The following is an 11,654-nucleotide window of genomic DNA, read 5'->3' on the forward strand; positions in this document are numbered from 1 at the left end:
CTCCATTCCCCCCACCCCCAGAGTCCAGGGTGGGCTCTGAAGAAGCCAGTGCCCCCTCTCTCTACTCTATTGCAGCACACAGAGGGCCTGGCCACAGACATGACCGTGGATGGCGCGCAAGAGGACTTGACCTTTACGCCGCTGAGGAGGGCGCTTTCTTTCACGCTACAGAGGGAAGGGGGCCGGGAGAGGGAGGGGGGAGTGAAGGAGGGCGGAGGAGAGATGCCTCTTTATCTCCGGAACTTTCCTATGCTCTTCCACCCAACAGCAATCGGTACAGTCCCTCTTCCTGTCCGCTTCTCTTGGGTAAACGAGAGTTTCCCCTACCCGCTCTACTACCTCTAGCTTCATACCCTCTTCCCAGTCCCAAGCTTTGGGTAAGGTCGCCACCCAGCCTGAGAGCCTGGGGCAGCAATGACCGGGAGAGCAGAGCCTCCTCCGCCCCCCCCCCCCCCAACACCAGTCCTGAAACGCAGCTAGTCTTACTACTCCTAAGTCAACCACTCACAGACCTTCTTCTGTCTGGACCCTCCATCACCAAAGGAACACAGTGTGTTCTACAACATTGGACCCAGAAATGAGGGTCCCTGGCTTGGGGTGGGGGGAGAAGAAAAAAGCAAGATAGCCAAAAGTCCAGTCCCTCTGTTCTCAAATCATTCTGGGGACTCTTCCCCTCCTGTCCCAAGGAGACCCAGCCCTCAGAAAGGGTCTGCGCCGCAGGCCTTGACACTGAAGGCGCATTCGTTGTTGTGTTTTTGCATTCTCCTTGACAACAAAACAAATCTCACCCATACCCAAGAATTAGCGTGCTCCTCTGTTTAGCCATGGGCTTTCAGTGTTTAATCATCAGGCCTGAGAAAGGCCCTCCTGAGCCTGGAGCCCGGAGCCCGAGTTCTAGGAAAACTCTGACTGCCGATAGCTCTCCAGGCAGCCCAGGCAGCCCTCCCGAGCCGCTGGAGAGGCCGCAGACAGCTCCCAGGGCCGCCCTCCACGGGCAGGGACTCCGCAGGCGGGCCAGGGAACCCAGAACCCCCAGAACTCCGAACAGCGCCTAAACAAATACAGGATTTTCCAGCGGAAGTATTTGGGGGAGAAAAACACAGTTTCTTTTCAGCCAGTCTTAGAATTCCTTTTAGGAAATATGTCGCTGTCAAGTTTTATTTCCCGTTGCGAACCGCCTTCTACTCTGCCAAGAATTAAGACGGAGAGCGATTAAATACCCACTTATTCTCTTGTCGGGGGCCCCGGGACTGGTGAGGGTGGGGGCCCACACAAATCTATCCAGCCGTTCCTTTTACGGTGTCCATCCTCCTCGAACACTACCCAAATGAATCCAATCTTTCAGAACCCAACTCCAAGGCTTCAGTGACGTCAGCATACATCAACTGAGAATGCCAGCCTTCGAATAGGGGTAGGGTCGGGGAACGCATAGCTAAGCCTTGGGAATCTGCACCCTCCTCCCTTGCCTACTCCCCAGTCCCACATCCCTAAAACCAGTCTCGATGCCCGGCGCTCCCGGGACCCAGGCACCAGCCTGCCTTCTACTCACACCATACACCGCGCTCCTCTCAGATTCTCCCATGCTTGTAACTACTGTCAAGATCGAGGAGTCTGTCTTCTGGTACCATTTTGCTAGGACTTTTCGCTCTGTAGCCGGGATTCGTCCCCAATGAAAGAAAAGCCTGGTACATATGTGTGCGACAGATCCCTAACCAAACCACCACCCCTTCTGTTCCCCCTATCTTGCCTCTATTCTCCCAGGCCTATTTGGACCTTCTGAAATGGGGGGGGGGGGTGTGCTGCTTCTCCTAGACAGGCGTTTGCAAATCTGGCTTCCTGCGCCTCAGCACAGATTGGCAATGGCTCTGCAGCCCCAAGTCTGTGCTGGTAAGCAGACCAACCGAGGGAGGCCAGGGCCAGCCTGGCTAGCAGGACTTGAGGCCGAAGAATATTTATGGCCTAGCAGCTTTTCTCTTTTTTAACGGCAAATTAAAATAACAAACAAGCCGCGCCATCATCACTCCCATCGCCCGTAGGTAGAAGCAGTTGGGGAGAAGGTGCCGAGCCCGCCGAAGGGGGCCCTTCCCGTTTCGGAAGGAATTAAGCAGCCTATTATTTACTCGCTGGCCCGAGCAGATGAAAACTTAATTGGCGTGCCTGTCCGGGGAGCGAGGCATAAATCTCTCCCTGCCTCTCGGATATCGGTTGCATCTTTGCTTATGAAAAATGGTACGTGAGCTACTGGCTGGGCATTTCTCGGCTTCTCCGCCAGGTCCCAGGCTGTTGACACGCATTCGATCAACTTTAAAGGAATGCGCATAAATCAATGGTGCGACTGGGTCTTAGTTTCCATCTTCGAGGTCCGGGAAGGAGGGAAGGAGGGAGGGAAGGACTCCCCAGAACGACCAGCTCCAGGGCTCGGAGTGGGATCCGAAGCCCTTGTTCAGCTCCAGACAAGCCGGGAAACCGTGGAAAGATGCAAGGAACAGAAAGAGGATGAAGAGTCGGGTTGCAGAAAACACCAGCACCCAGTCTATTTCACTGTTGAGAAAATCTTCCTCCTCCTCCTCTGGGACCCTCTGGGTTGAATTTCTGCACCTCGGGGTTTTTTTTAGAAAAAGCTGGATTTTAGGGGTGTGTGTGTGTGTGTGTGTGTGTGTGTGTGTGTGTGTGTGTGTTTTCCGCAAGGGGTCCCATTTCACATTTTTGTGTATGTATGTGCTTTGCAATTTAAAATAGGTCTATTTAAAAACTCCAGACTGTGCGTAAACAGCAGTGGAATGCTCATAGCGACGTGTTACAAATTCTCTCTGTGAAATGCCTTTAATAAACTCTATTACATAAAAACCCTGATGCAATAAAGAAGGCTAACGGGCCTAGCGCTAATCACTGGTGATAGGCCAGTCTCTTCTGGGTGTATACGGGGTTTGGCTTTGTTTTTTTCAATCTACAAGACTTTTCCAGCCGGGTCGCAGCGAGGCTAGCCCAAGGCCAGTGTCAGTCAATTTCACGAATGTTTTCGAGGTGTGCCCGAAGCCCTCAGGCTTTGCTTTTTAGGAGGTTTCAAGGAGGAAGTGAAGAAGGGAGGAAGGGAGAGAGACAGACAGACAAAGACAGAGAGATAGAGAGGAGAGGAGGAAAAAAGAGGAGAAAATGAAAGGGAGAAGGAGAATGAAAAGGAGAAGGAGAATAAAGAGAAGGATAAAGGAGATTTGTTTTAAAGAGGAGGAGGAGGAGAAGGAGGAGAAGGAGAAGAAGGAGGAGGAAGAGGAAGAAGAGGAGGAGAAGGAGATAGAGGAGGAGGAGGAGGAGAAGAAGAGGAAGCAGAAGAAGCAGAAGAAGAAGAAGAAGAAGAAGAAGAAGAAGAAGAAGAAGAAGAAGAAGAAGAAGAAGAAGAAGAAGAAGAAGAAGAAGAAGAGAGGAGAGCTGCCTGGGCATTACGCAGCTCTCTTTGCTCTCTTGGTCCATGTTAGAGCTCCACAAGCCACAGCAGCCACCATCATTATCTCACAGATTAATGAACATTTTAAATAAGAGATGAGTGAAGGAATACCATCAATATCATGGCAGCATCTCTAGAACCATAAAAATCTTCCTCCTTGCCAATCCCTCCATTCCCCTAGCTAATCTGTTGTCTTTAAGGTTACATGTCTCCTTGTAGGGCTGGTTTAGAAAACAAGATGGAAGGAGCCAGTACTGGGTGCTAGTATCAGGCCTTCGAAGTCTGAGCCCCTGAGGTCACTCCGATTGCTGCCTGCCAGCCTTCCAAGCCAGGATAATTAGTAAATTACTCCATTCTCTAGAAATTAATACCCATGTACCAACAGAAGTTTCCCTGACTACATGTCTACAAATAAACAAACATGGAAAAGGAATAAGAGAGGCTCTGTGGCCTTCCCAAAGAGTCTATAGATGATCTACGATGCCCTTGAGGTGCAGTTACATTGGGAAATATGGGGGGGGGGTGTTTATGTGTGAGTGTGTATTTTATATGGAGAGAGCCAGCATAGGTTATGGTCATTGTCTAAAAAAAAGAACTTTAAAATCCTTATATCCAGAGTAAGATTACATATTATGGATTTACTCTGGTGATAATTTTTAAGGTGGTTGGGTTATGGAGAAATACTTTCATTTTCTCTGTATAATTATACATCTTAAAGAAGAAGGTCCAGCTTTTTGGAGGTGCTAGGAACAACAGAGGGAGATGTTTCCTGGGCTGTTTATGTGTGTGTTTGTGTCACTCACAACTGAACAAGACTGAATTATTCCGTGCAATGATAAAGTAGTCTTCAGCCCGTTATTATGAGGTCCTATTTCCAATATAAACAGAAAGTCAAGCCTTCCAAAAAAGTCTGAACATAAAGTCCTATGTATATGTACACACACATATATACATATTTGAAACATGCACACAACACCTAAATGGACATATGAAAGTGTTCATATGTAAATACATTATATCTGTTTATATAATATATGCATATCTTCTTTCTGAAAACCCAACAGGCAAGTCTCACAAGCTTTCATCTCATGGCTGTATGCTAACAAAATCATATTCAGTTTCTGGGCCTCCAATGGACTTTCCCTATGAATGACTCTTAGGGTTGGATCTGTAGCTCTGAAATCTAGAAGGGTCTCCATATTGACCTTAAAAGAGGCAGGGTTCTTTGAATTTCTGAAATGTAATTCTAGAAGTCTGTAGTTAGCAAAACATCTAAAACCTTTTTTTATTTGCCGTAAAGGCTCCCCAATAATTCTAATTAGAGTAGTAGACCACCTTAGAAGTCATTATTTAGGGAGGCCTCCTGTACTGTAAACAACATCCAGGTACTTCTGACACAGCAGAAAAGAACCATTATTAAAATGGTCTAAACTGAGCTTTGGGCTGGCCATCAGTATTAGAATTTTTAAAGGAGATGCTATTTCACCTAAAGCGGATACAGAGATGATTCCCTCGACTTCATGAATCATCACACATTGCCAGCATTGGCCCACAACATTTTAACTAGATACAACATTTACAAAATATTTCCAAGCCTGGTGGTACACACCTCTATTAAAAATGTTGAGTGTATCCATCCGAATGTCAGGTATTCACAAATCTATGTAATTGCACCTATTTACATTTGCTTTTCTGGAGTCAACACTCCCCCCTTCGACCCCCCGAAAAGAACAGCTCTGCCTTAGAAAAAGCGTGGTATCTACCTCGAATTCATCGCCTCTCCATCCCCTCTCCCCCCATCCCCGAACAGCTTTAGACTATATGAAGACAAGCTGAATGACAACAATTCGCCGAAACACCAGGTGGCGCCCTTGATCCACCAATCTCAAAGAGGCCGATTCATGAGCTGTCAAAAGTCAAGGTCACAAATTGTCTTTTTTCGTCAAGGTCAAGGTTTAGAGCTTTTCCTAGTCTTGTCATTGCAACAAATATCAAAACCTGCACTTTTAGACACATCCAGACTCAAGAAAAGATTTTAAAATACGGCGGCCTTGGTATTTCTGATACAACTGGTTCTCATTTTCCACTGAAAACCTGGGAATTTAGACTCTTTTCCTTTCTTTCTTTCCTTCTTTCTTCCTTTTCTTCTCCTCCCCACTACTTCAAAATACCTGACACTTTAACCTTCCCTAAGCACTTATCGTCTGATTGAATCTAGAGATAGGGAGATCTCGCCCTTTGCTCAAAAATCTATAGGAAGAATGTGAGCCAGATTGAGAGCAGAAAAGAAAGGTCCTAGTTTGAAAAGATGAGATAAAGCTGGGTCTTCACTCTCCGCGTAGCGCACGTCCAGGGTAGGGAAATAAAGAGTATTTCCTTGACATTGTATGGCAGTGACTATTTTATTAACAGAATAAACATCACTAGATCGCTATCTACATGTCTTAGAATTTTTTTCATTTTCAGTAGAAATATAAAAAAAATGAGGGTGCACAGATACATCGTTCACAGTGCGCTGAATGTCTTTATTTACAAGATAGCATTTTTTTTTTGATAGTGAATAAGAACAAATCTAATGTGCTGGTTGAAATAACTGATTGGTTAAAAAGGTGCTGTAAGACGAATCCCTAACACTGCCTAATGCGGTCTTATAACAGATATAACAAGGAAAAAAACTAATTACTTAAATGATCAAAATATAGATTATAGAAATCAAAATATTTCTGGGGGGCAAGAATGGATTTCGGCTCTGAGTTTTCTAGCCCCCCTTTTTTTCTCCAGAAAAAAGCTTCGTCAAATAGAAAAGGCCAATTCTAACAGTACTCTATCCGTGATCTAACAAGAGTTGGAAGGTTTGGGGTTTTTTGTTTGTCTTTTTTTTTTCCGAATTATGATGTTGTTTGGTGGTCCTTACAGGATTAGGCTAGAAGGTGTCTTGGGAGAGCAAAGGCGTATTAAAAGATGTGGAGTCCTTTGGAAAATCAATGGTTTTGGAAAGGCAGGAAATACAGTCCGAAAATGCCACTATATCTGCTTGTTAGCAGCAATTAAAATTGCTTCTAAGGATTTTTCTAAGCAGACATTTGCTTCCTATCCTTCAGAGTTTGGCTTGGCTGTCTTCACCACCCAGACTAGAAATCTTCCTTCCCCAATGCTGTCTCTTTCCCTGCCCTCTCCCCCTTTCTCTTGATATTTCTGCCCTCAGGATTCCAGTACCTTCTTTCCTCTCTGTCTATGCATTAAAAAAATAAAATAAAACAAGCGCATTAGCTTTACCATCCAGCAAGTGGACATTTTCATTCGGATTTAGTTACCTGAGCAGCCATCCCACATACACTGGGATCGGAAACATAGGGGGAACTTTTTTTTTTTTTTAATAAAGGCAGATGTTGACCATGACCTCGTGAATTTCACCAGCTTTCATTTTCTAACCGTTTAAGAGAGCGTCCTAAAATGCAAAGGTCACATAAATACTTACAGGATTTCAGTAAATGCGTAACTTATCTGAAATTGCGTATTTGGGGGTTGGCGTTTGGGTTCTAGAGTTGGGCATTAACAGTCAGTCAGCTTGGGCTTTCAGGAGAACTGTGAAGTCTTAACTGTTTCTTATCGTAAGGTTTTTTGGTTTTGTTTTTTCCAAAAACATTACAGGTTCCATCAAAGACACAGCTATCTCTTTAGGAAAGAAGAGGGCCACTGTCTCTCCTCCGATCGTTTTCATTATTATTAATTATTATCTGAATGTATGCAAGGCAACGAGTTCGGCAACTTTCTGCAGAAGAGTCGCCTCTTCTCTCCATTAAAAAAAAAATCCATTAACTTGTCGTCTTGAGTTTGTTGATGACTTTTTTCTCTTTGACCCTCCTGTTTTGGAACCAGATGGTGACCTGTCGCTCGGATAGATTCGTCGTGGCTGATATCCTCCTCCGTTTGTCCTTAGTAATGAATTTATTTGTAGCATATTCCCTTTCGAGTTCTTTTAATTGGACCTTGGTGTAAGGCACCCGTTTCTTCCTTCCCCTTCGGTAGGAGTTCGCATCCGAAGGATGTGAGACAACATCTATACAGCAGGGAGAGAGAAAGAGAAAGAAGCCAAGTTACATACCCAGAGAGCAGGCCCGCTGTGCCCGGGGATGGCACGAACGACAGTCTAACTCTCAGACCGCCAGCATCCTGACGTCTGCCCAGCTCACCTCTACCTTTGCCACCTTTGGCCCCGGGCGCTTTGTCCTACGGAAGGAAGGATCATTCTGAGGTCAGATTGTTCCTTTTTACCCTCAAAGAGGTGCTCACACTCATCCTTGTTCAAAGAGTGCCCAGGCTTTGGAATTGGTGCCCACTTTGGAGAGACTGTCTAGTAGCTGGGGACAACAGACATTCAGCTGCCACATCACCTAGCCCCTCCCCAGCTTTCTTCCAGTCTAGTTCTCTGGTTTATGTGAAAACGGGCAGCTCTTGACTGCAGTGTTTTGGGAGAAAGTGTTCAGAGAAATTGGAGGTTGGGGATGGTCTGGTGGCTGAGGAATGACTCCATGATTCTCCCAAATTACTCCGAGAACCATACTTTGGAGCAACAGGGCTCCAGAAGGAGGAGACTTGGGCACAGCGGAGTCGACCGAACGCCCTCTCAGCTACCGCTCGAGCACCCCTAACCCACCCCCACTTCTAGGGTGACAGGCGTAAATGGGAAGTGGGAAGCAAAACAGCAGGGGCTGTAGCAAAGATGTGGTACAAAAGGTGACGGAGAGGACGAGAAGACTCGGTTGGCTTGCGAGGTGCGTGGAGGGTACACAGGGAAGCCGGGGAAGGGCCAGAAGCAGGAGAGGGACAAGCGGAGGCACCATCCCGGAGAGCGGAGTGGAGCCGCGAGAGGAGGGAGAGAGACATCATTTACCGGGCAGAGTGGACTTCCAGAGATGGGGAGGCTGGCCTTGCTCTTTGGGGCAGTACACCTGGCCATTCCAGCCGTTGGGCAAAGCCCAGGGCTGGTAGCTCTCCATAGGCAGCCCCAGCGGCTCGTGGCGGGGCTCGCCGGGGCCCCCGAGGCCCGGCACCACGGGCATATCCAGGTAGCCGGGCACGGGCTGGTGGTGGTGGTAGGGCCCCGCCGCGTAGCCCTGGTGATAGAAGGCGAACTCCTTGGCGCGGGAGCTGAACTCCTCGGCCGCCGCGGCGGCAGGGCCGGCAGCCGTGTCCATGTACTTGTCAGCGAAGGCGGCGGCGGCGGCGGCGGCAGCGGCCGAGGCGGGCTGAGCCGCGGCGGCGCACGACTTGAGAGCGTTGGGGTGGTGGCCCATGCGGGCGCAGGGGTAGTAACCGCTGCCGAAGTAGCCGTAGGGCAGGGCGGCGCCCGACGAGCTCTGCGCGGCTGCGGAACAGGGGCTGCACTGCTTGACCGGCTCGGCGCCCGCCGCCCCCGCGGGCCCGGGGCCGCCCGAGGACGACGACGACGAGGACGCGGCGGCTGCTGCTGCGGCGGCGGCTGCGGCGGCGGCTGCAGCGGCGGCGGATGGGGGTGCTTCCCCCGGGGCGCTGTAGGCGGCCGCCGCTCCGGGGGCCAGGGGCGCGGGGTGCGCCATCAGGTTCCGGCACTGATTGGCCGCGGCCGCCGCCGCCGCCGCGGCCGCCGCGGCCACGGAGAAGTTCCCCCCCGCGTGGGCGGCGGCCGGGTGGTGGAAGCCCCCGCCCCCCGCCCCGGCCGCCGCCGCCGCCGCCGCCGCCGCTGCCGCCGCCGCCGCCCCTTCCATGTTTTTGTTGAGCTCGTCTGCCACCAGGCCGCCGCCGTTGTCGTAGAGGAACATGACGGTGGGCTCGATCCAGCGGGGGTGGAGGAGCACGGAGGCTGTCATAGCCCGAGCCGCATGGAGAAGACCCTAGTGGCGCTGTTTTAAAAAGCCCCCAAGAAGTGAAGAGCGCGCTCCGCGGGGCCGGGGCCCGAGCGAGGGGGGCGGATCGCGCCCCGCGGGGTCGCGCCAGGCGTCCGCCCATTGGTCCGACCCACCCGCTCCCTCCCACGTGATATGCAAAGAGGACTGCTCCCGGGGGCTCGGGGCTGGGCCTCCTCCTCCTCCTCCTCCTCCTCCTCCTCCTCCCTCCTCCCTCTCCTCCTCCTCCTCCTCCTGCTCCGCCACCGCCGCCGCCGCCGCCGCCGCCGTAGCAGCAGCCTCCCGGCCCCGGGGGTAGCAGGCACGGATAATTCAATAACACAGCCACGGAGGGAAGAAGAGCGCGGGGCGGTGGGGGAAGGGAAGGGAAAGGCTCAAGACTCGAGTGTCCCAGACTCCCCCCAGCTCCAGCCACCGCACTCCTCCGGGGCTGGGCTCCCCGCGGCGCCACTTTCCCCCACCCCCCTCTCTTCTCCTCCCCTCTCCTCCCCCGCAGTCCCCCATCAACGAGGGATGGCCTAGAAGAGGGGGGAAGGGGTCTGGGAGGTGAGAGGACCGCGGTGGTTTTTCTGTACCAATGTATTCCCGAGACTGGGCAGGAGGGACAGGTACTCTGGGAGGATGGGGCTTGATGGGGCGGGAGGGTGGGGAACTCGCTTGGTCTGTCAGGGTTGTGTTTTCGCTGTGAATTTTTTGGTCGCTGCATGTCTTCCTGGGTTAGGACTCCAAGAGAACTGGGCACTTTCTGGGCCTAGGACAGCTCCGCTATTTTCCTTTCTTCGTTCTTGGGGTGGGGGTCGGGCAGAGGAGAGGTAGTTGGCTCTTTTCTGCCTAACATTGCGCGGCGCTGTGTTTGACCTGGATCTTCGGTAATCTTCGGTAGCTTTAGCTGGTTAGGAGAGAAGAACTCCCAGGATAATGGTGGCCCTGGCCTGGAGACGCTTGGGGCCCCCTCTGCCCTCATCTCTACTCTCCGAAAGCTTCGAGAGACTTGTAACCAACACAGAAGCAGCTATCACACAAACACGCGTCCCCCTCCCCCCACGTCTCCCATCCTCTAACTGGTGACAATTGTACAGATCCTAGGAAGCTCAAGGAGGCCGCCTTCGTAGAGAGTCTAAGTCGGAGTGGGCTGAAACGAAATAGCTTGGGAAGGACAGATTGGCCACTCTGAGCAGGGAGCGTAAGGAGGGAAGAAGAAGCCAGCCGGCTCTGAAGAATTTTCTTAGCTGGTTAGATTTCTATCCTCCAAACGGCGGCCTAAATGTTTTCTTTCCGCCTTCACGTTTTGAGGTGAAACGTACAGGTTTCGTGCTCCTTTTGGGGGAATCGGATGAAACTCAGTTCTGATTTCTATGTTCAGAATATGTTCTCCTCCCCGCAAAACACTCCCCAGCCCCCCCCCCCCATATAGGATGAGGCTTTTGTCTCTATTCTATAAGCCCTACCCACCCTGAATGATGTCGCTCTTAGGATGTGGACCTGGTTTTTCTTTTCATCAGACTTAGTAAGCTCCAAGATGCCTTGGGTCTTTTCCCTGCAGACGAGGATTTGGGCCAGGCCCTGGCTTTGGTCCTGCGAGCTCCCGTAGGCGCTGATGCAGGCGTCGGGAATAAAGATTAGAGGCGAGCAAAAGGGGATTGAATCCCTGATGGCCTTTAGCTGGAGACCTGGCCAGCCCGAGTCTTCACGACTTTGGCTCGGTGGGCAGAAATCTACGGACTCCTTAAGGGCAAAGAAACCAGCCTTGAGGTTTAGGAAAGAATAGATAGGAAGGAAGGTCAGGAGGCAGCTAGCTAGCTAGACAGACAGACAAAGAAATTTGTATTACAAACGAAACTGAGGGCTTCCTGATGAAATCTCAGGGATTTCGGCGAGATGGGCAAAGCCACAGAGGAGCTGGACTTTGTGACTACAACCCCGACCCCAAAGAAGAGCTGGGCGAAGGACAGAGGAGGATATTTTCCTGCCCTTTTTCTTTGGCGGTTCCTGCGCCTAGACAGGGTGCCAGTCCCGCGTTTTCTCAGAAGAAGGCACTGGTCTGTCAGCTCACAGAATGGACGTGGAGAGCAGGGGATGCTTTAGCGTTGATTTTTCTGGGATTTCCACACATTCGCTTGGACCGACTTAAGCAACAACTAAAAAGAAGTCGGTCATCTCCCTGGCTTTTCCTCTCTCGTGACCGTAGCTGCAAGCAAATATTTCTTCGTCTCCCACATCCTCCTCTTACTTGAGCCAAAATTTTGAAGACTTGTGAGACCTTCTTCAGTGGCGTTACTTTTGTGTTTCTACCCGGGCCCTTTTTTCTTCCTCTCCCTTCTACTCTC

At 50.7% G+C, this 11,654-nt stretch overlaps 1 protein-coding gene across 1 annotated transcript; it reads right to left on the minus strand.

Moving 5' to 3' along the window:
* Positions 1-5,829: 5,829 nt before the first annotated feature.
* Positions 5,830-9,291, minus strand: HOXA13 (homeobox A13). Its single transcript, XM_036762139.1, has 2 exons — positions 8,337-9,291; positions 5,830-7,502 (listed from the first exon to the last, which is right to left on the minus strand). Exons 1-2 carry the CDS (start codon positions 9,289-9,291, stop codon positions 7,258-7,260), a joined length of 1,200 nt encoding a protein of 399 aa, XP_036618034.1. The 3' UTR covers positions 5,830-7,257.
* Between the last annotated feature and the right edge of the window lie 2,363 nt (positions 9,292-11,654).

This window comes from Trichosurus vulpecula, chromosome 5, assembly GCF_011100635.1.
Source record: "Trichosurus vulpecula isolate mTriVul1 chromosome 5, mTriVul1.pri, whole genome shotgun sequence".
NCBI lineage: Eukaryota > Metazoa > Chordata > Mammalia > Diprotodontia > Phalangeridae > Trichosurus > Trichosurus vulpecula.

Bases quoted from the DNA above. Each gene is read 5' to 3' on its own strand.
- HOXA13 (XM_036762139.1), bottom strand. From the start codon at position 9,291: ATGACAGCCTCCGTGCTCCTCCACCCCCGCTGGATCGAGCCCACCGTC. The intron at 7,503-8,336 runs GTAAATGATGTC...CCTGCTGTATAG, and splicing joins CTGGAAGTCCACTCTGCCCG to ATGTTGTCTCACATCCTTCG.